Raw genomic sequence first — 25,010 nt, forward strand, 5'->3', positions numbered from 1 at the left:
GAGAGTTAAATCCCCCGTTGGGCCAAGTCACCTGTTTGTTTGGTATTAATATTGACAGGATTTTCCAGATGGTGTGGACCTGATGATGCTACAGGCAAGAAATACTGGAAAATCCTGCCAAATTAATTCTATGCACAATGTAAAGATTCTGTCATGAAATATCTAAAGACAAACAGCGAGGGTAGTTCTCCTAGATTGCTCTGGGATAGATCAGGTGCTAAACTGTGACTGGGCAGACTCCTGAGTGGCAGTTCACTGAGTGGCATGCTCTCATCTTCTCCCATAACCCTACACATTCTTCCTTTTCAAATAACAGTCTAACTTCCTTTTCGAATGCTTCAATTGAACCTACCTCCACCACACTCTCAGACAGTACATCCCAGATCCTAACCACTCGCTGTGTGAATCTGTCTCCACCACACTCTCAGACAGTGCACTCCAGGTCCAAACCACTCGCTGTGTGAATCTGTCTCCACCACACTCTCAGACAGTACATCCCAGATCCTAACCACTCGCTGTGTGAATCTGTCCCCACCACACTCTCAAACAGTGCACTCCAGGTCCAAACCACTCGCTGTGTGAATCTGTCTCCACCACACTCTCAGACAGTGCATTCCAGATCATAACCACTCGCTGTGTGAATCTGTCTCCACCACACTCTCAGACAATGCATTCCAGATCCTAACCACTCGCTGTGTGAATCTGTCTCCACCACTGTCTCAGACAGTACATTCCAGATCCTAACCACTCGCTGTGTGAATCTGTCTCCACCACTGTCTCAGACAGTACATTCCAGATCCTAACCACTCACTGTGTGAATCTGTCTCCACCGCACTCTAAGACAGTACATTCCAGGTCCTAATCACTCGCTGTGTGAATCTGTCTCCACCACTGTCTCAGACAGTACATTCCAGATCCTAACCACTCGCTGTGTGAATCTGTCTCCACCACTGTCTCAGACAGTACATTCCAGATCCTAACCACTCGCTGTGTGAATCTGTCTCCACCGCACTCTAAGACAGTACATTCCAGATCCTAACCACTCGCTGTGTGAATCTGTCTCCACCGCACTCTAAGACAGTACATTCCAGGTCCTAATCACTCGCTGTGTGAATCTGTCTCCACCACATTCTCAGACAGTGCATTCCAGATCCTAACCACTCGCTGTGTGAATCTGTCTCCACCGCACTCTAAGACAGTACATTCCAGGTCCTAATCACTCGCTGTGTGAATCTGTCTCCACCACATTCTCAGACAGTGCATTCCAGATCCTAACTGCTCACTGTGTGAATCCGCAGTGCTAATTCATTGCAGTGTTAATGCAAGCCTATTTGTGACACTAATACATAAACTTAAACTTAGGAGGTAGAAAAATGTACCCAGGCTTAAACAAGAACTCTTATCAAGATCCCTTCGTATTAACGAGGACATTTCCTATCCTGCTGAGCTGTCCGGGTTAGCGTGTTTTTGTGCAGTTTGCCAACAAGTATAGACCATTTTTTAGCCTCGAATGCTGGAGGGACAGCTAATCCATTCTCAGCGAAGTGGCAAGACTACAAAGCGCATAGATTGCGGGTCCCAATTTTCCAATGCTTCTGTGAAGTTCAGCATTCAGAATTCTCAGCTGGCTATGAAAATGCTTTGCTGTATTCAGAGACCAAATTCTTAGCTTATGGCCCCCGAGGGAATACTGATGATTCTAAACTCGCAATGCAGAGCTCTCATTAGAGTAACTACTCACCCCTTAGCCAGAGGAAGAGTCATCGTCAATAATAATTCCAACGTAACAGACTAACTGGTTTTTCATGCTGCCTCTCATTGTCCTGCAATAGTTGTCAGGTTTGCCTACATAGAAGCAGCCATTACACTGCTAATGGACACTGCATTAACAATATAATTTATAAATACCTTTTACCTCAAGTCTGCAGGGGAGCTCAAATACATTAAGACAAATTTGCAATGTAAGGAATTTACTCTACCGCTCCAAACAAGGTAGGAGGCATGAGGATTCTAGAGCAATAGAGGCATACGGTGCAGGAAGCCATTCAGCCCCACCCAGTGCATGCTAGCCTTCTGTAGAGCCAACCAATCAGTCCCATTCCCTTTGCTCTCTCCTGCAGAACTACATTGAAGGCTATTCAGGGCATCGAGTGCATGCTAGCCCTCTGTAGAACAATCCAATCAGTGCCATTCCCCTTGCTCTCTCCTGCAGAACTACGTTGATGGCCATTCAGCCCATTGAGTGCATGCTAGCTCACTGTAGTGCAATTCATTCAGTCCCATTCCCCTTGGTATGTGCCCACACACCTACACTAGAGGCCATTCAGCCCTCTGAGTGCATGCCATCTCTCTGTAGTGCAATCCAATCAGTCCAATTCCCCTGACTATATCAGTGCAAACCTACACTGGAGGCCATTCAGCCCCATCCACTGCATGCTAGCCCTCCTTAGAGCAATCCAATCAGTCTCATTTCTCTTTCATTGTGCCTGAAGACTCACACTGGAGGCCATTCAGCCCATTGAGTGCATGCCAGCTCCCTGTATTGGGCCACCTAATCAATCCCACTTCCCGGCCCTATCCCCATCAATCGACGAGGTTATTTCCAGTGAAATGCCTGCCCAATTTCTTTACAAATTCATCGATTGTCTCTAATTCCAACATCCTTATAGGCAACAGGTTTCAAGCCATACAATCACAGATTATTACAGATGGCACAAAGGTAGCAAAGTAATTTTTGTGTGATTAGAACCACACACATTGTCAAAGCAGCTCCTACAGGTGGGGGTCTAACTAGCACAGAAACAAGCCGTTTGGCCCCAGTGGACAATACTCCCCGCTTATTCCACTTAACCTTTCCAGCATATCCATTCATTCCTTCCTCCCTCATGTGTTTATCTAAACTCCTCTTAATTGGTACCTAAGCTGTTCACCCCAAACGCTCCCCATGTTGATATGTTCTGCGTTCTGACAATTCTCTGGATGTGGGACCTTCCTCATCAGGTTTACAGCCACACTGACGTGCCGAAAATTCTATACAATTATTGAAAGGTAACAACTTCTGCTGCTTTGGAAAGCAGCCAGCACCATAGGAAGCATCCTTTCTGGTTGTATCACAGTTTGGTATGACTCCTGCTCTATCCAGGACTGCAAGAAACTTCAAAGGGTCGTGAATGTAGCCCAATCCATCACTCAAACCAGCCTCCCATCCATTGACTCTGTCTACACTTCCCGCTGCCTCAGAAAAGCAGCCAACATAATTAAGGACCCCACGCACCCCCGGACATTCTCCCTTCCACCTTCTTCTGTCAGGAAAAAGATACAAAAGTCTGAGGTCACGTATCAACTGACTCAAGAACAGCTTCTTCCCTGCTGCCATCAGACCTTTGAATGGACTTACTTTATATTAAACTGATAAGAGCAAAATACTGTGGATGCTGGAATACGAAACAGAAAGAGAAAATGCTGGAAAACCTCAGCAGGTCTGACAGCATCCGTGGGGAGAAAATAGAGCTAAACATTTCAAAGAACAAAGAACAACACAGCATGGGAAACAGGCCCTTCGGCCCAACAAGTCCACGCCGCCATTTTAACATTGTGAGTGCCCTCTTCTACCTATGACCTTTGTCTACGCCTATTGGGGAAGATTGAGGGAAGACTAATTTAGGGACAATTTGTTACACCAATCAGCCTAAGTTTTTGGGGTGTGGGAGGAAACCGGAGCACCCGGAGAAAACCCATGCAATCACGGGGAGAATGTGCAAACTCCCACAGACACCGGCCCAAATCCATGTATCTGCACAGCAAACAGTGATAGTCACTGAGCTGTCGTGTTGCCCGTCAGATGGTCCAGTTTAAGCATACACTAACGACGTGAAGCACTAGGCAACTCTCGAAGCAATATCCAAGAGCAGCCCTCGCACGACCCACCGCGTGTATGCCCCTTGTTGGACAACAAGGCGGACCGAATCACCTGTGGATTCAAAGACGTCAATAAACATGCATAACTTTGACAGACGTTTACGGAATCCCCAGAAACTCAGAAGTAAGACAAGTGAGCCATGAAATATGTTGGAAAGTCCGTAGGAATCAATTGATTCCCAGGGATGTCCCAAAGCTCTTGATCTTTATTTAGAATAGTCTCCTGTACCCTTCCATCTCTAGTCTGCTCATGTGCCTATCTAAATAAACCTTAAACAACTCTAGCGTGCCTGCCTCCACCACCCTGCTTGGCAGTGCATTCCAGGCCCCCACCACCCTCTGTGTGAAAAACCTCCCTCTAACATCCGAATTATACCTCGCCCCCCTCACCTTAAGCCCGTGGCCCCTCGTAATTTCTGTATCCAACCTAGGAAAAAGCTTACCTCTGTTCACTCTATCTATACCCTTCATAATCTTGTACACCTCTATTAGATCTCCCCTCATTCTCCGCCTTTCTAAGGAGAACAGCCCCAATTTGCCCAATTTCGAGTTTAGATGAATGAGATGGTTCTCCTGAAGGGTCATCCAGACTCGAAACGTTGGCTCTATTCTCTCCCCACAGGCGCAGTCAGACCACCAGAGATTTTCCAGCATTTTCAGTGTTTGTATTATATTAAGTTGATGTTTCCCTACAACCGAGCTATGACTGTGACACTAAATTCTGCACCCTCTCCTTTCCTTCTCCCTATGTACTCTGTGAATGGTATGTTTTGCCTGTACAGCACGCAAGAAACAATACTTTTCACTGTATCCCAATCAGACGGCACGGTGGCACAGTGGGTTAGCACTGCTGCCTCACAGCGATAGGGACCCGGGTTCGGTTCCCGGCTTGGGTCACTCTCTGTGTGGAGGCTGCACATTCTCCCCATGTCTGCGTGGGTTTTCTCCCACAGTCCAAAAGACGTGCCGGTTAGTGTGCTTTGGCCATGCTACATTCTCTCTCAGTGTAACCCCAACAGGAGTGTGGCGACTAGGGGATTTTCACAGCAACTTCATTGCAGTGTCAACATAAGCCTACTTGTGACTAATAAATAAATACCTGCGGCAATCAAATCAAACTAAATCTCCATGGAGTGCCGGTATGTAGGCGAAGGGCTGAATGGCCTCCACCTGTGACACAGATGATTCAGTGACATTTGCACATAGCTTTGGCTGGGTCTCCTCCCCTCTGTGAGAAGGCCACGTATTTGTGGCATTAGTCACATCGTTATGGCGATACCCCCCGACTGAGATTGCAGGTCTCACTGCCAGTTTTGCCAAGGAGGTGTAGCTTTTCCGATGTGTGATGTGCACTGACACATCAGCGCTCTCGACAGAGACCAGCCAGAAGAGGAAACTGGAACCCTGTGTCTCACAGGCAAGGAGCCTCAGACAGATGAGGCCAGTTTATGCACATACTAATAAGCTAACATATTACGGCAGTCCAAGTGGCCACTGTTAGCATTTCCGGAATATTCAAATCCTTCATTGACTGAAAGTACTTAATTAGACACTAAGAAATCAGGTGCTAAGTACATAAACTTTAATCTATGCCTCTTACATATTCATAAGCAGTTTCAAGATTAAAGAGAGTGCTTATATTTTCCTTTTGCCGTCTCTGAAGCTCCCTACTTAGAACGCAATTTTAAACTGCGTCATCACTGAAAATCCCAAGTAGAGGACAGCAAATGGGAACACTTCACACAATCATTACAGTGCAGATGGAGGCCATTCGGCCCATTGTTTGTTGGTAGCTGTTCAAAGAAGATTTACGAGAATAATACCTTTTACAACTTTTACCATAGAAAGCAGTCTTTCTGGTCGTATCACAGCTTGGTATGGGCTCCTGCTCTGCCCAAGACTGCAAGGAACTACAACGGGTGATCAATGTAGCCCAATCCATCGCGCAAACTCTCCTTTCCTTCTCTATGAATGGTATGATCTGTCTGCATAGCGCGCAAGAAACAATACTTTTCACTGTATATGCATATATTTGACAATAATAAATCAAATCAAAATCATATGTGTCACAGCTTGATATGGTTCCTTCCCTGTCCAAGACTGCAAGAAACTACAAAGTGTTGTGAATGAAGTCCAGTCCCTCACGTAAACCAGCCTCCCATCCATTGACCCCGTCTACGCTTCTTCCCGCTGCCTCGGAAAAGCAGCCAGCGTAATTAAGGACCCCCATGCACCCCGGGCATTCTCTCTTCCACCTTCTTCCGTGGGGGAAAATATACAAAAGTCTGAGGACCGACTGACTCAAGAACAGCTTCTTCCCTGCTGCTGTCAGACTTTTGAATGGACCTACCTCGCATTAAGTTGATCTTTCTCTACACCCTAGCTACGACTGTAACACTACATTCTGCACTCTCTCATTTACTTCTCTATGAATGGTATGTTTTGTCTGTATAGTGCGCAGAAACAATACTTTTCACTGTATTTCCTTCTCTATGAGCAGTATGCTTTGTCTGTATGGTGCACAAGAAACAATACTTTTCGCTGTGTGTTAATACATGTGACAATAATGAATCAAATCAAATCAACCTGGAATGGGTGGGTTGTCTTGTGAGGAAAGGTTGGAATTCCATTCCGCTAGAGTTTAGAAGAGTAGGGGATGACTTGATCGAAATGTATGAGATCCTGTGGGTAGCACAGTAGCACAGTGATTAGCATTGCTGCCTCACAGTGCCAGGGACCCAGGTTCAGTTCAATGGGCAGGAGTTTCTGACTGCACTCACCCCCAAGTCCAGAAAATCCCACCAAGGTCAGTGTGCTTTTGCATAGTCCATTCCATAGAATTCCTACAATGCAGAAGGAGGCCATTCGGCCCATCGAGTCTGTGTGCCCACCACAATCCCACCCAGACCCTAACCCCCACATATTTAACCCCAGTTAATCTCCCTGAAGCGAAGGGGCAATTTAGCATGGACAATCTCCCTAACCCACACATCTTTGGACACTAAGGGGCAAAGTGTCCCAACATGTGCAGGTCAAGGGGATCAGTGGGGGATAAGGCCTGGGTATAATAGTCTGCCCAAGAATCAGTATAGACTCGATGGGTCGAATGGCCTCCTTCTGTATATGACATAGAAGGGCATATGATTTAGAAGCTGGCAGGTAATATGGTAATTGGGCTACTTTGGTAGAGAAGACAGAAGCTGTAGACTGTTAAAAAAATCAATAGACTGGTAGAAATGGAATTACAATCCAGGAGAGTCTCAGATAATGTAATTAAGGAAGGCAAAGAAGGCAGAGTTATATTCAAGAAAGGGTTGGATTTTTGAGAGGCACAGAGGGACCTTGGATCACATGACTCCTGAAGGTAGCAGGACAAGCGGAAGAGGTGGTAAACACATCTGAGATATATTCCATTATAGGTTGAAGCAGAGAGACCATACGAGGGTTTACTGAGGTTACAGCAGAGCACCGTGCTCAGTTCTGGACACTGCATTACAGGAAGTGTGTGATCCCAGTAGAGAGAATACAGGAGTTGGGACGTCTTGTTGAAGTTGTACAAGACATTGGTAAGGCCACACATGGAATACTGTGTGCGATTCTGGGCACCCTATTAAAGAAAGGATATTATTAAACTAGAAAGAGTGTTGAAAAGATTTACGAGGATGCTTCCAGGACTTGATGGTTCTATAACTTGAGAGTTATAAGGAGAGGCTGGATAGACTGGGACTTTTTTCTCTGGAGCGTTTGAGATTGAGGGGTGATCTTATAGAGGTCTATAAAATAATGAGGGGCACAGATCAGCTAGATAATCAATATCTTTTCCCCCAAAGGTAGGGGAGTCTAAAACTAGAGGGTATTGGTTTAAGGTGAGAGGGGAGAGACATAAAAGTGTTCAGAGGGTCAGTTTTTTCACACAGAGTGTGGCGAGTGTCTGGAACAAGCTGCCAGAGGTAATAGGAGACACAGGTACAATTTTGTCTTATAAAAAGCATTTAGACAGCTACATGAGTAAGATGGGTGTAGAGGGACATGGGCCAAATGCGGGCAACTGGAGCTAGCTTAGTAGTTAAAAAAAGTGGCGGCAAGGACAAGTTGGGCCGAAGGGTCTATTTCCATGCTGTAAACCTCTATGACGCTATGAGAACACAAGGAAGATTTATGAGGATGTTGTCAGCAATGGAGAATTTTTTATATATCCACAAAAAGACTCTTTGGAACAAAAAGACCGGAGGAAAAGTTTGACTGGTTCGTTTTGATTTAAAATTTGATTTAAAATAATTGGTTTTAATAATTTATTTAAAATAACAGGGCAGCATCGTGGCACAGTGGTTTGCAGTGCTGCCTCACGGCGCCAGGCACCCGGGTTCGATTCCCAGCTCGGGTCACTGTCTATGTGAAGTTTGCACATTCTCCCCGTGTCTGCGTGGGTTTCCTCCGGGTGCTCCGGTTTCCTCCCACAGACTGAAAGACGTGCTGGTCAGGGTGCATTGACCCGAATAGGCACCGGAGTGTGGTGACTAGGGGAATTTCATAGTAACTTCATTGCAGTGTTAATGTAAGCCTTAGTTGTGACCAACATATAAAATTTTGGCGTGATTAAGAGAATTGAGGAGGATTTTGTCACCCAGGTTGATGGGATCTGGAACTCACTGCCTGAAATTTTTGTGGAGGCAGAAATCTTCAGAACACTTGAAAGGAAACTTGGAAAATACTTAACATGTTATTACCTTCAGGACAGACTAAGGGATGGAAAGCAGGTGTAGGCTGGTTAGTTTCTTATGGCCAGCACAGACCCTATGGACCGAATGACCTTCGGACACCAGAAATATCCTGTGTTTTATCACTGTATGTACATGAGCTTTTGTATTTTGAAGTTAGGCTGGCAAATAGCTCGTTGCAATAAATAATTTCAGTGAAGTAAAGTGTTTTTCTGGAGTATATCCTTGGATGGAAGGATGAGAATGGTTGAATTGGGAGAAAGAATGTTTGGTTCACACATTCTATATCATGGGAAGAATCACAATGTATCTGAAGCCACGATTAACTTTTCAATAAGAGAGAAAGAGTGAGAGAGAATGAGTGGAAGAGAATGCATGAGTGAGTTAGAGTGAGAATGGGAGTGAGAGAGGTAGAGAGCAAGCAAGAAGGACAGCGTGTGAGTGAGAGAGTGCGTGAGGGAGGGAAAGTGAGTGAGAAACAGTGAGAAAAAGCAAGAGAGGGTGAGAGAGTGAGAGAGAGAAATTGAGACAGTGAGTGAGAGAGAGCGAGAAAGAGAGAATGAGTGAGAGAAGGAGAGAGTGAAAGTGAGAGAGCAGGAGAGGGAGAGACAGAGTAAGACTCTGTCTCTGTCTGAGAGAATGAGTGAGTGAGTGAGAGGGAGAAAACGTGAGTGAGAGGGAAAGAGCGAGAGTGTGTGAGAGAGGGAAAGTGTGTGAGAAAAAGTGAGTGAGAAAGAGAGAGCGGGTGAGAGACAGAGAAAGAGAGCGAGAGATTGAGTGTGAGAGAGAGAGAGAGATTGAATGAGATAGAGAGTGAGTGAGAGTGAAAGTGAGAGAATGAGTGTGAAGGAGAGAGTGTAAGTGAGGCAGAGGGAGAGACAGAGTAAGAGACAGAATGAGTGATATGTGAGTGAGCAAGTGAGAGGGAGAGAAAGAGAGTGAGTGAGAGAGGGGGAGAGATGAGAGAAAGTGTGAGAGTGAGACTGAGAATGAGAGGGAGACTGAGAATGAGAGGGAGACTGAGAATGAGAGGGAGACTGAGAATGAGAGGGAGGGGGAATGAGACAGAGAGAGCGAGGGAAAGGTTGTGAGAGCTCAAGTGAGAGAAAAAGAGCAAGAATGAGAGAAAAAGGTGATTCAAAACACTTTTCAGCCAATGAAGTGCTTGTGAATTGTAGTCACTGCTGGAACGTAGGTGGAGTGAATGAGAGGGGAGATGATCCCTGTAAACAATTAGACCTAATGGAAAAGAATTCCACTGGGATACGGTATATTGTGGGAAAGGGAATAGGTTAATTAGCTTATAATGGAGAAGGGAGTGAATGGGTGGCTTGGTTCAAGAATTCCTGGTCGGAACGGAGTGGACAGGAAGAAATGTGAGTCTGTTCTATTCAACGAGAAGCTTACGTTTTGCTGAATAATAAAGTACACCGAGGATTCAGTGGGGAAAGGGCAATCCATTACAAATCCATACACCGGATCGAATTCAAATAAAAAGATAAAACCAGCATGAAGGGATTTTAGTCCTTGGATTTCTGTTGACTGGATGTGAATGGGTAACAAGTAATTAAAAATCCATAAAACTGGGCTGGGAGGAAAATTGTCCTGAATTTCAGAGCTGTGTGTGATTATCTCGGGATGAGAGATGCAGGTGGATCTACTCTGCTGATTCTCATTAGCATTCCCTCTTCCTTTGGTGATTAAGGTTTCGGAAGCCCAGCTGTCACATTGCTATCGGTATAATTACACATTCCACTCACTGCAGCCACATATGCTGCCATCTTATTCCGAAAAGCTGTCCGTTAACTAATTGGCCCCAGATAGAGCAGATCGTTCTCGCGCTGTCAGGCTGTCTGATCGCTGCCAAAGAATCACAAGGATCCAGAAAATAACCTTTGGCAATGACCGCTTCACAGCACAGAGCAGGAGTCCGGCCTACTGAGGGGCAGGGGTCAGGCCAAGAGGCTGCAGTCAGGCCAAGGGCAGTGATCAGGCCTACTGAGGGGCAGTGGTCAGGCTGAGGGGCTGCAGTCAGGCCAATGGTCAGTGATCAGGCCTACTGAGGGTGGTGGTTAGGCCGAGAGGCTGCAGTCAAGGCAAGGCTCAACTGGTCAGACCTGCTGAGGGGCAGCAGTCAGGCCTCCTGAAGGGCAGAGGTCAAGCCTACTGAGGGGCAGTGGCCAGACCTATTGAAGGGCAGCGGTCAGGCCTATTGAGGGGTGGTGGATAGGCTGAAGGGCAGTAGTCAGACTACTGAGAGACAGTGGTCAGGCTGAGGGGCAGCGGTCAGGCCTACTGCTGGCAGTGGTAAGTCTGAGGGCCTGCAGTCAGGGCAAGGAACAGTGGTCAGGCCTACTGAGGGATAGCAGTCAAGCCATGGGGCACAAGTCAGGCCTACTGAGGGACAGCGATCAGGCCTACAGAGGGGCAGAGGTCAGGCCTACTGAAGGGCAGAGGTCAGGCCTACTGAGAGGCGGTGTTCAGGCTGAGGGGTTGCAGTCAGGCCAAGGGCCAGTGGTCAGGCCTACTGAGGGGCAGTAGTCAGGCTGAGAGGCTCCAGTCAGGCCTAATGAGGTGCAGTGGTCAGGCCGAGAGGCTGTAGTCAGGCCAAGGGGCAGTGGTCAGGCCTACTGAGAGACATTGGCAAAGTTTAGGCCTGAGGGGCAGCAGTTGACTCTAAATGCAAGGGTAATTAAGAATGGGCAACAAATGTTGGCTTTTCCAGTGACACCCACATCCTGTGAAAAATAAATAAAATGCATACCCACCCCCTGATGGACATGTCTGATGACATCACTGGATGCTTCAATCTTGGACCCAGTAGACCTTATTTTGTTCATTCCTGGGACATGGGCGTCACTGGTTGAGCCGATGTTTATCGCCCATCCCTAGTTGCCCTTGAGAAGATGGTGGTGAGCTGTCTTCTTGAGCAACTGAGTGGCTTGCAAGGGCGTTTCAGAGGGCAGCTGAGAGTCACCCACATTGCTGTGCCTCTGGAGTCACGTGTAGGCCAGGCCGGGTAAAGACGGCAGATTTCCTTCCCTAAAACGCGTGGGTGAATCAGATGGGTTTTTCCGACAGTGGTTTCACGGGTCATCAGTAGATTCTTAATTCCAGATTTTTTTTAAAAATTGAATCCAAATTCCACCATCTGCCGTGGCAGGATTTGATCTCGGATCCCTAGAATGTTAGCTGAGTTTCTAGATGAACAGTTCAGCATTAAAGCACTCAGCCACCTACACAATTACCTGGCTCATACTCAAATGAAACACCACGCACAACAATGAACTGTTTACTAAGCCAAGGGAAGGCTTCAATTTAATTGTCACATCGTCTGAGTATAGAAATAACTGATAACGTTATTGAGATAATTAAATGATATTTGGCAATCGACCAGGGTCAACATATCTGAGCGCACGCTGTTCCCTGGAGATATGAAATAATAATCTACTTTTCACTGACTCCTGCCTGTTAATTAACCTGCAAAGTACTTTGTCTCTGCCTTTCGAAGACCTGCTGTATTCTATGAGAATGACAGTGATTTAAGAAGTCTGTTATTACAGTGGAGAGGTTACAGAATGCAAAATCAGATGGATTCATTGAGTTGGGCCCTCTCCATTCAGTCTGGGGTCCGGGTTCAGAGGTAGACCAGAGCGACGAGACAGGAGCCTTTGTAAACCCACTGCTTCGACTGAAGCCAGTTTGGTTTCTCACAGGAGGTCAAGACCGAAGGTGCAGAGGGCGGAGATGAGATTCACCGGAACAAGAACATAAGAACTGGGGGCAGGAGTAGGCCAACTAATTTAAATTTAAAGTTTACTTATCAGTGTCACAAGTCAGCTTCTATTATACACCCGCAATGAAATTACTGTGAAAATCCCCTAGTCACCACACTCCAGCGCCTGTTCGGGTACACTGAGGGAGAATTTAGCACGGCCAGTGCACCTAAAGTTTATTTATTAGTGTCACATACAGGTTTACATTAACACTGCAATGAAGTTACTATGAAAATCCCCCAGTTGCCACACTCCAGTGCCTGTTCGGGTACACTGAGGGAGAATTTAGCACAGCCAATGCACCTAACCAGCAATCTTTGGACACTAAGGGACAATTTAGCACAGCCAATCCACCTAACCTGCAAATCTTTAGACACTAATGGACAATTTAGTATGGCCATTTCACCTAACCCACAGATCTTTGGACACTAAGGGACAATTTAGCAATCCACCTGATAAACACATCTTTGTACACTAAGGGGCAATTTAGCATGGCCAATCCACCTAACCTGCACATCTTTGTGGGAGGAAACTGGAGCACCCAGAGGAAACCCACGCAGACACAGGGAGAACGTGCAGACTCTGCACAGACAGTGACCCATGCTGGAATTTGAACCCGGGTCCCTGTGCTGTGAGGCAGCAGTGCTAACCACCCTGACACCGTGCTACCCACTGACCCCTCAAGCCTGCTCTGCCATTCAATAAGATCATGGCCAATTTTTCCATGGACTCAGCTCCACTTACCCACTTGCTCACCATAACCCTTAATTCCTTCACTGTTCATAAATCTTTGCCTTAAAAACATGGTTGCAGGGATGAGGCACAGCAATGATGTGGTGAGACTGAGAAGGGGGGGGCGGGGGGTGCGGGGCCAGAATTTTCCACGCCCGTCCAACGCAGGTTTAAGCTAATCGACAAAAGAGCCAGCAAGGGAGAGGAGGAGAATTATGATCGGGAATCTGAACCGGCGGATGTGACACATTTTGGATTTTCAGAAAGATTTTGGTAAGTCCCACATAAGAGGTTAGCGTGTAAAATTAAAGCACTGGGGGAAAATTAAAGGGACTGGGGGTAATATATTGGCATGGACTGAGAATGGGTTAGGTGACAGGAAGCAGAGAGAAGGAATAAACAGAACATTTCCGAAGTGGCCAAGTATTCACCATCTACATCCACAATAGAATCATAGAAATCCTACAGTGCAGAAAGAGGCCATTCGGCCCATTGAGTCTGTACTGACCACAATCCCACCCAGGCCTAACACCTATATCCCTACATATTATACCCACCAATCCCTCTAACCTACGCATCTCAGAATACCAAGGGTAATTTTTAGCACGGCCAATCAACCTAACCCACACATCTTTGGGCTGGAGCTAAAAGTAATATTTCCAATTTTGCTGATGACTCAAAAATTGGTGGGAATGTGAGTGCTGAGGAGGATGTCAAGAGGTGATTTTGACAAGTTGAGTGAGTGGGTAATTACAGGGCAGAGTATTACTTAAATGGTGAGAGATTGGGGAATGCCGACGTACAAAGGGACCTGGGCGTCCTTGTGAACCAGCCACAGAAAGAAAGCAAGCAAAATGTTAGGGAGGGAGACGACGGCTGAAACTCTACCATCTTGCTCACCACAGAATCGACGCGGCGAGAGTCCGACAACGGAAATCGGTGTGACCTCGGGCAGGAATTTCCGCTCTCGCCTGAGTGAGGTCGTAAAATCCCGCCCACCTCGCTGGCCTTCATTGCAAGAGAATCCGAGTACAGGAGCAAGGATGTCTCACTACTGCTGTACCAGGCCTTGGTGAGACCACAGCTGTGTGCAGCCTTGGTCTCCTTATCTGAGGAAGGATATACCTGCCATACAGGGAGCGCAGCGAAGGACCACCAGCCTTATTCCCGGGATGGCAGGATTGTGGTACAATGAGAGATTTGGTCATCTGGGCCCGTAGTCATGGAGATCAGGAGAATGAGAAGAAACGTGGCTGGACAGACTGGAAGCTGGGATGTTGTTTCCTCTGACCTGGGGGTCCTAGAACAAGGGGTCACAATCTCAGGACACAGGGTAGACCACTGGGCAGCACAGTTAAGTTGATTGGCCATGCTAAATTGCACATTAGTGTCAGAGGAATTAGCAATTAAAGTTAAAGTTTATTTATTAGTGTCACAAGTAAGGCTTACATTAACACTGCAATGAAGTTACTGTGAAAATCTCCGAGTTGCCACACTCCGGCGCCAGTTCGAGTACACTGAGGGAAAATTTAGCACGGCCAGTGCACCCTAACCAGCACATCTTTGGACTGTGGGAGGGGACTGGAGTGTCCGGAGGAAACCCATGCAGACACGGGGAGAATGTGCAAATTCCACACAGACAGTCACCCAAGCCGGGAATCGAACCTGGGCCCCTGGTGCTGTGAGGCAGCAGTGCTAACCACCGTGCCAATGCATGGGGCTACAGGGATAGGGCCAGGGTAGGATTGGGGTCATTACAGACTCGATGGGTCCAATGGCCTCCTTCTGCACTGTGGGGATTCTATGATTTAGGACTGAGATGAGGAGAAGCTTCTTCACTCGAGGGATGGTGAACCTGTGGAATTCTCAGAAAACCGTGGAGGCCAAGTTACTGAATATATCTAGGAAAGGAATTGATAGATTTCTTAACTCTAAAGATATTAATAGGTATGGGGAGAGAGCAGGAGTACGGCATTGAGATAGAGGATCAACAATGATAATAATGAAGGGTGAAGCAGGCTCGAAGGGCCGAATGGCCAACTCCTGCTCCTATTTTCTATGTACTGGCGGAGGGAAACTTGCCATCAGTGCGATAAAACAATGCCCAAGCTGTACCTTCTCCAGCAGCTGTCGAAGTTGCTTACTCCGTGCGTCTCGTGAGCACATACTCCGCTGGGCCACCACTGCGCACACGCACTTCCCATCGGGGTCCTGGGCGGAACTGTAGATCTCCCAGCCTTCCTCGGGACTTGGGAAGAGAGTCTGGAAGGAGAAGATAAAGCAGTAAGCAAAGTAATTCAGCGCGTGGTGACGCACGCAGAATCATCGCTTCGGAATCGCAGAGGAAATACATTCAGAACCTTCTGAGCAATGTGCCCCGTGTCTCGAGAATAACCAGGCTTAACCAGCACTAGGTGTCACTCAGACCCTTCTTGGGCTCTGAGACAATCGAGTGTGTACAGTACAGCGTGGATTCAAACCCCACAACAAGATCACAGCCAGTTGTGGCTCAGTGGCTAGCACCCTCACCCCTGAGGGCCAAGGTTATGGGTTCACATTCCTTAAATTATGTTATCCCTTTCAGCAACGAACATTTTATTCAATGGCGTAATCCCTTATAAAAACAAGCTTTGGAATTCATAGTCCCACTTCATAGAGTCTATAACCACTTAGAACTACCTATCAGTGTTGGGAATGGAGCACAGGGTCTCAGATGGTGCTGCCAGCGGGGTGTTGGACATGCCGTCTTTCAGATAAGATGTCGAACCAATGTCATTGAACCATAGAATCCCTACAGTGTAGAAGGAGGCCGTTCGGCCCATCGAGTCTGTACCAACTCATAATTCCACCTATTCCCACAGACATGGGGACACAGTGGTTAGCACTGCTGCCTCACAGCTCCAATGACCAGAGTTCAATTCCTGGCTTGGGTCACTGTGCAGGCTCTGTATGTTCTCTCCATGTCTGCGTGGGTTTCCTTCAGTTTTCTCTCACAGTGCAAAGGTGTGCTGGTTAGGTTGATGGGCCATGCTAAATTGCCCATAGTGTCCTGGGATGTGTAGGTTAGAGGGATTAATAGTGTAAATGTATGGGGTTAAGGGGATAGGGCCTGGGGCCGGATTGTTGATGGTGCAGATTTGATGGGCTGAATGGCTCCTTCTGCACTGTAGAGTTTCTATGAATCCCAAATACTTACCCTGCTAATCCCCCTGACAGTCAGGTCAATTTTAGCATGGCCAATCAACCTAACCCACATATCTTTGGACTGTGGGAGGAAACCGGAGCATTCGGAGGAAACCCATGCAGACATGAGGAGAATGTGCAAACTCCACACAGACAGTGACCCGAGGCTGGAATTGGACCGGGTCCCTGGCACTGTAAGGCAGCAGTTTGGATTGGGCCAGGGGGCCAGGTGGGGAGTGGGGGCAGGGGGTGTATACAGGGAAAGGGGAGAACGGTAGCTCTCAGCAGGCTCCCACCCATCCCACCCCACCCACTCATCCCAACCTCACTTCCTGGAGCCCCATTCTCTTTTCCCTCTCCACTATGTACTCTATCAACAGTATGCTTTGTCTGTATAGCGTGCAAGAAACAATACTTTTCACGTATCCCAATACACATGACAATAATAAAGCAAATCAAATCAAATCAAATTGGTTGAAGCCAGATAGTCAATATCTTTTCCCAAAGATAGGGGAGTCTAAAACTAGAGGGCATAGGCTTAAGGTGAGATCGGAGAGATACAAAAGTGTCCAGAGGGGCAATTTCATCACACAGAGGGTGGTGAGTGTCTGGGACAAGCTGCCAGAGGTAGTAATAGAGGGCTTTTAAAAAGCGTTTGGACAGTTAAATGGGTAAGATGGGTACAGAGGGATATGGGCCGAAGGCAGGCAATTGGGGTTAGCTTAGTGGTTACAAAAAGGGCAGCATCGACAAGTTGGGCCGAAAGGCCTGTTTCCATGCTGTAAACTTCTATAATTATATGACATTAAATAGACTGTAACATATTCTGCACCCTCCCTTTCCTTCACCTTGTGTACTCTATGAACGGTATGCCTTGTCTTTATAGCACGCAAGAAACAATACTTTTCACTGTATCCCGATACATGTGACAATAATAAATCAAATCAATTCAAATTAAATCATTATATTGGCAGCGTACAAACACTGCTCTGTTTCTGGTCTCCCCCGGTCCTCAAGTGCAGCAAATCAAACTCCTTTGATTTAATTAAAGGGGTTTAATGACTTTTGAGTTATTAAAGAAGCAAAAAGACAGCTGTCACATGTAATGCAATCTAGCATTTTTTAATTACACCATGATAGTCCTCATTACACAGACTTGTTAACAAACCATCCAATCATTGGACTTAACCAACGCTAATAACACTACAAAGGACAAAGTTAATATAAATACCAGCGGCACTCTGATAGTTGGGATGAAGCAACTTTGAACTCAGTGTAATTAATGAAACAATAATGAACTAGATTCCTTTCTCACTCTCGCACTGAGTCTCACACTGGTTGAACTCAGCCTTGTCTAAGCCTCATGGTCAGGCACTTCTACATGTTCCAGCCACCCCACCTCCAGCCAGGGTCAAAGGAAGCTCCCAGGGGAAGGTTAGGAGGTGTTTAAGATGGAGATACAACAGTACAGACGGAAAGAAATTGGCGACAGAGTCCAGGACAGAACAAGGGGGGCAGAGGGTGCCATAATCTTATAATTAGAACAAGAATGTTCAACAGGATTCCCAGAGAATTCCCATAGAATCCAGACAATCCCCATAGTGCGGGAGGAGACCATTTGGCCCCTCGAGTCTGCACCAACTCCCCCTCAAAGAGTATCTTACCCGGGCTTGCCCAACGCCTTCCTGCCTTTTCCCCGGAACCCCGTGCATTTACAGTGGCTAATCTCCCTAACCTGTGCATCTCTTGGACTATGGGAGGAAACCGGAGCCCCTGGAGGAAACCCACACAGATACGGGGAGAACGTGCAGACTCTGCACAGGCAGTGACCCAAGCTGGGAATCAAACCCAGGTCCCTGAAGGGTTTTGAGACTGTGGATAAGGACGTATACTTTCCACTGAGAGTCAAGAGGATACAGATTGAAGATCGCTGGCAGAAGAACTCCTATATAAAAACATAGAAACTAGAAGCAGGAGTTGGCCACTCGGCCCATCGAGCTTGCTCTGCCATCCATTCTGATCATGGCTAATCATCAAATTCAATCTCCTGATCCCCCCTTCCCCCATATCCCTTGATCCCTTTAGCGCCAAAAGCTATATCTAATTTCTTCTTGAAATCAGATAACTTTCTGTGGGAGTGAATTCCACACATTCACCACCCTCTGGGTGAAGAAGTTTCTCCTCACCTCAGTTCTAAAAGGTTCACCCCTTATCCTCAAGTCCTGGACTCCCCCACCATCGGCAACTTTCTTTCTGAATCTACCCTGTCTAACCCTGCTAGAATTTTATAAGTTTCTATGAGATCCCCTCTCACTCATCGAAACTCCAGTGAATATAATTCTAACTGACTTAGTCTCTCCTCATATGGCGGACCTGCCATCCCAGGAATCAGCCTGGTAAACCTTCGCTGCGCTCCCCCTATAGCAATGACATCCTTCCTCAGATAAGGACACCAAAACTGCACACAATACTCCAGGTGTGGCCTCACCAACACCCTACACAGTTGCAGCAAAACATCCCTATCCCTATACTCAAATCCTCTCGCTATGAAGGCCAACATACCATTTGCTTTCTTTACTGCCTGCTGTACCTGCGCGCTTACTTTCAGCAACTGATGCACGAGGACTCCAAGGGCTCATTGAGTATCCACCTCTCTCAATTTACGCCCATGCAGATAATAATCTGTCTTCCTATTATTGCTACCAAAGCGGAAAACCTCACATTTATATTGCATCTGCCATGCAGATACCCACACACTCAGCCTGTCCAAATCACACTGAAACTCTTGAGGAGAACTGGATTCTTTTGTTCAAACACAGCAACTTATTAAAGTCTGGATTCTGCTGCCTGAGAAGCAGAATCAACAATGACTTTCACTGTCGAGTGATTTATATTGAAGATGAAAATATTGTGAGGTTATGTGGATAATTGGATAGCTTCTCCTGGGAGATCACATTGTGGATGCCCCAGGATTACAGCCACACTGACTCTATTGTCAAACATGTCCCCAAGCTTATTAATGTAGTCAATAGAACCATAGAATCCCGACAGCGCAGAACAGGCCATTTGGCCCATCAAATTTGCCATGACTCTCCAAACAAGCATCCCAACAGGCCTTTCCCTCTGCACTTACCCTGTATTTTGCCACGGCCAATCCACCTAGTCCACACGCCTGGAATTCTGCAGCCATTCACGCCAGCTGGAAATTTGGCATGTCAGCTATGACCTTCGCCAACCTTTACAGATGGACCATAGAAAGGATTCTTTCTGTGTTGTACCACAGCTTGGTATGGCTCCTGCTTTGCCCAAGACCAGAAGGAACTATAAAAGGGGCAGCACGGTAGCGCAGTGATTAGCACTGCTGCTTCACAGCTCCAGGGACCTGGGTTCGATTCCTGGCATGGGTCACTGGCTGTGTGGAGTTTGCACATTCTCCTCGTGTCTGTGTGGGTTTCCTCCGGGTGCTCCTCCCACAGTCTAAAGATGTGTGGATTAGGTTGATTGGCCGTGCTAAAATTGCCCTTTAGTGTCCTGAGGTGCGTAGGTTAGAGGGATTAGTGGGTAAATGTGTAGGGCCAGGGTGGGATTGTAGTTGGTGCAGACTCGATGGGCCAAATGGCCTCTTTCTGCACTGTAGGGTTTCTATGAAAAGGTCGTGAATGTAGCCCAATCCATCACACAAAACATCTCCCATCCATGGACTCTGTCTACACTTCCCACTGCCTCGGCAAAGCAGCCAGCATAATTAAGGACCCCACGCATCCTGGACATTCTCTCTTCCACCTTCTTCAATCGGGAAAAAGATACAAAAGTCTGAGATCACGTACCAACTGACTCAAGAACAGCTTCTTCCCTGCTGCTGTCAGACTTTTGAATGGACTTTCCTCGCACTAAGTTGATCTTTCTCTGCACTCTAGCTATGACTGTAACACTACATTCTGCACTCTATCATTTCCTTCTCTATGAATGGTATGTTTTCTCTATATAGCGCACAAGAAACAATATTTTTCACTGTATGCTAATACATGTGACGATAACAAATTAAATCAAATCAAAAATTCAAAATGGACTCTCTGGTTCCCCTCGCAGCCCCCTCTCCATCTGCAGGTATCCTGCCGACATGGGTGACATCAATGGGAATTCCTATTGACCAGAGAGTCCCGTCGCTAGCAAACAATGCACCACCTCCCACCAGCAGGAATTACGTGAATGGGAAGATGGGAATCTCGCCACACATCTTTGGACGCTAAAGGACAATTTGGCATGGCCAATCCACCTAACCTGCGCATCTTTGGACACTGAGGGACAATTTAGCATGGCCAATCCACCTAACCTGCACATCTTTGGACACTCCACACAGTCACCCAAAGCCAGGAATCGAACCAGAGTCCATGGCGTTTTGAGGCAGCAATGCTAACCACTGTGCCACCCCAAAGTATTTGGCAGGAAAGCTTGGAAAGAGAGTTACACTCAATACTTTTAACCAATCCGATCCCCTCAACCAATTCCGTTCAGATCGACTGAAGATTTCCTTCAATGGCAGTTTTTTTCCCACTGATGTGATTTCAAGAAGAAATGAGATTTCGCTCTTCTGGCTAAAGGGGGAAGGCGGGACCAAGACATCGAGTGAATGATCAGCCATGATCACAATGAATGGCGGAGCAGGCTCGAAGGGCCGAATGGCCCCCTCCTGCTTCTAGCGTTCATGTGTTTTTTTTTGCAAGTCTATCGCAGCGTCTGACACGAGAAACACAAGCAGTGAGCCTAATCTGTAGCACAATCGGTCTGTGGATCAAGGATGTTCACTGGACGTGTTTAGCTGTCCAGTTTTATAACCGAGGAAGTTCTTAAGAGTAACGTGCATTAATATTACATAGCAAGATAAATGACAGTCAACGCTCCAGTCACAACACATTCGCTTCCTAATCAGTTTGTGACATCCGGTTGGAAGCACTGAGCTTCAGCAAGTCATTTCAAGGCACAAGGATGGAGAAGGGAATGAACTCATCCGGATGTTATCACTCGGATACTCTTATTGACCTGTCTTAACTCATTCCCTGAGGCAATGCGAGAATCCCCGGTTAGTATGAGACCATTGGTCCTGCCAATTAGCCTGAATAGTCCAGACAGCAGGAAGCGACGCGGGAGAGCTGACTGCAGCTATTACTGACGCTCGGTGGATTTCCTGACTGGGTTTTTAAAAAAAATATATATTTAATACATTAGTTGATAAAAGATAGATTTGTTAGAGATTTCAACTACTTTCCTCACTCCCCAACTCCTGGCCAATTCTCCCAGTTCAGGGTGAGGCAACGGCCTAGTGGTATTATCGCCAGACTATTGATCCAGAAACTCAGCTAATGTTCTGGGGACCCGGGTTCGAATCCCACCACGGCAGAACGTGGAATTTGAATTCAATAAATATAAAATATCTGGAACTAGGATCTACTGATGGCCATGAAACCATTGTCGGAAAAACCCAACTGGTTCCTTTAGGGAAGGAAATCTGCTGTCCTTACCCAGTCTGGCCTACTTGACTCTCACCAACTTTTACAGATGCACCATAGAAAGCATTCTTTCTGGTTGTATCACAGCTCGGTATGGGCTCCTGCTCTGCCCAAGACTGCAAGGGACTACAAGTAGCCCAATCCATCTCGCAAACCAGCTTCCCATCCATTGATTCTGTCTACACTTCCCACTGCCTCAGAAAAGCAGCCAGCATAATCAAGGACCCCACGCACCCCGGACATTCTCTCTTCCACCTTCTTCTGTCGGGGAAAAGATACAAAAGTCGAGGTCACATCTCAACCGACTCAAGAACAGCTTCTTCCCTGCTGCTGTCAGACTTTTGAATGGACCTACCTCGCATTAAGTTGATCTTTCTCTACAGCCTAGCTATGACTGTAACACTGCATTCTGCACCCTCTCCTTTCCTTCTCTATGAATGGTATGCTTTGTCTGTGTAGCATGCAAAAAACACTACTTTTCACTGTATGTCAATACATGTGACAATAATAAATCAAATCGAATCAAATCAAAATCAAACATGTGACTCCAGAGCCACAGCAATGAGGTTGACTCACAACTGCCCTCCAAGGGCAACTAGGGATGGGCAATAAATGCTGGCCCAGCCAGAGACGCCCATGTCCCATGAATGAATAAAAAATAGTTACCATTAGACCAGCCAGTCAGCGGAGCAGACTGACTGGGATTCGAATCCAACTCTATCCCCAGTAAAACTGACCTTCGTTTTACTTTAACTGACAATAGTCTTTCATTCTCAGTGGTGGCTTTCCAAAACGATTCCCTTCACCTTCCTGGCCCTCTCGAGACTGCTGATCAACTTTACCACCCCCTCTCCCAACCCCTCAGTACATCCCACCGGTGACCATTACTCCACAAGCGATCCGAAATGGTCAGGGAAGCTGAATGCACAGAAAGAGGCCATTCAGCCCTTCAGCTACCCAATTACTCCCATGCATCCCCCCACTTCTCTCCACATCCCCATTTCTTTCCCCCGTTGAAATGACCTCAGCCAAACCCACGAGATCGGCCTCTTGGAGTATGAGCTCCCTGATTGAGGTCACGATTGCCTGCCCAATCAGGGAGCCTCGCCTGTGCATATAGAATCCCTACAGAAGGAGGCCATTCAGCCCATCGAGCCTGCAAAACAACAATCCCACCCAGGCCTATTCCCATAACTCCACATATTTACCCTACTAATCCAGCTGACACTAAGGGGCAATTTAGCATGGTCAGTCAACCTAACCTACATATCTTTGGAGCACTGGAGGAAACTGGAGCAACTGGAGGAAACCCTTGCAGACACGGGGAGATTGTGCAAACTCCACACAGACAGTGACGCGAGGCTGGGAATCGAAACCTGGTCCCTGGCACTGTGAGGCAGTAGTGCTAACCACTGTGCCACCCAAGTGCTGAGTGTTGATTTGATTTGATTTATTACTGTCACATAATAGTGAAAAGTATTGTTTCTTGCGCGCTATACAGACAAAGCATAGGGAAGGAAAGGAGAGGGTGCAGAATGTAGTGTTACAATCATAGCGAGGGTGTAGAGAAAGATCAACTTAATGCAAGGTAGGTCCATTCAAAAGTCAGAAAGCAGCAGGGAAGAAGCTGTTCTTGAGTTGGTGACCTCAGACTTTTGTATTTTTTTCCCGACGGAAGAAAGTGGAAGAGAGAATGTCCGGGTTGCGTGGGGTCCTTAATTATGCTGGCTGCTTTGCCGAGGCAGCGGGAAGTGTAGACAGAGTCAATGGATGGGGGGTTGGTTCGCTGGGGCCTCACTCATCCAGGCAAGTGCTTGGATAGCGGATGGAGGTCGGTCGCAGTTAGCAAATTCATGGAAACGATTCAAAATGGAACAGCGTACTCTGTCCACGTTAACATCCATCTTTCAACATGTATCACCTAAGTGGGTTATCGCACCATTTGTCTCGGTGGTGGCTGCTAAAGCTGACGATGTGTAAATTGCCTGGCAGCTTTCCCTGCAGATAAACAGTGACAACCGCGTCAATTCATTAGCTGTCAGGCACGTCGGCACATCCTGCCTCTTTTATTGATCACCCACCGGATCGCACTGAGAGGAAAGGAAAGAAACCCCATTAGGATAAACACTTCTCAATTCGAGCAGGCAGACCAGCCTCGCGTGAGACCACACGCGTCAAAAGATGGTCGGCAGCTGAATCACGGGAAATTCGAACGTTCGCTGACAAACAGGGAGGAGAAAAACACAAAACAACCCAGGAAACAACTAACAAGAGAATTCCATCGGTTGCCAGCTAATCATTGGGAGGTGAGGATCTTCCAAGGTGGACGAGGATTAAACAGGCAGTCAGAATTGTCCCAATTCTGTAGCTATTGATCGCAAAGTAAATATGGCCACGGAATAACAAGAAACTCTTGAAATGTCTGCAAAAGGTGTTAACCAAGCACGTTTTGGAAACCCAAGGCATCGTGTCAACCGACCAGCCGAGGCTCAGCCATGCTCATCTCTGGAAGTCGCAGTTTCCAGCCAGGCACAAAATCCGGGCTGGTGTTAGAGCCTCACTCACCCAGGGAGAATATTCCCCCACTTGTGCCTTGGTAGTGGCTGGAGGATGGTCAAAGTTAGCAAAACCATGGAAATAATTCAAATGGTGGCACAGTGGGTTAGCACTGCAGCCTCGCAGCGCCAGGGACCCGGGTTCGATTCCTGGCTTGGGTCACTGTCTGTGCAGAGTATGCACATTCTCCTCGTGTCTGCGTGGGTTTCCTCCAGGTGCCCTGGTTTCCTCCTGCAGTCTGGAAGATGTGCTGGTTAGGATGCATCGGCCGTGCTAAATTGTCCCTCAGTGTACCCGAACAGGTGCCGGAGTGTGGCGACTAGAGGATTTTCACAGTAACTTCATTGCGGTGTTAATGTAAGGCTACTTGTAACACGAATAAATATTTTTAAAAATCCATACTGACACACTCTCAGTGAGAGTACTGAGTGCTTGTTGAGTCTGGTCTGGCCTAAATGTGACTCCAGAGCCACAGCAATGTGGTTGGCTCTGAACTCCCCTTTAAAATGGCCAACGAGACACCCAATTCAAAGAGAATTAGGGGTGGACAACAAATCCTGGTCCAGTCAGCGACACCCAGATCCTACGATGAATAAAAAAAGTACGAGTTCCCTTGGTAA

At 47.0% G+C, this 25,010-nt stretch overlaps 1 protein-coding gene across 2 annotated transcripts in view; it reads right to left on the reverse strand.

Moving 5' to 3' along the window:
* The window catches only part of LOC145360867 (noelin-2-like), a 257,857-nt gene that overhangs the window by 72,900 nt on the left and 159,947 nt on the right, over positions 1-25,010 (reverse strand). For both annotated transcript variants that reach the window (XM_080216353.1, XM_080216352.1), the window contains exon 2: positions 15,260-15,406. In XM_080216353.1, coding sequence (XP_080072479.1) covers positions 15,260-15,406 — 147 coding nt within the window. The remainder of the gene's footprint in view (positions 1-15,259; positions 15,407-25,010) is intronic.

Source organism: Carcharhinus amblyrhynchos, chromosome 33 (assembly GCF_965287045.1).
Source record: "Carcharhinus amblyrhynchos chromosome 33, sCarAmb.v2.hapA, whole genome shotgun sequence".
Lineage (NCBI taxonomy): Eukaryota > Metazoa > Chordata > Chondrichthyes > Carcharhiniformes > Carcharhinidae > Carcharhinus > Carcharhinus amblyrhynchos.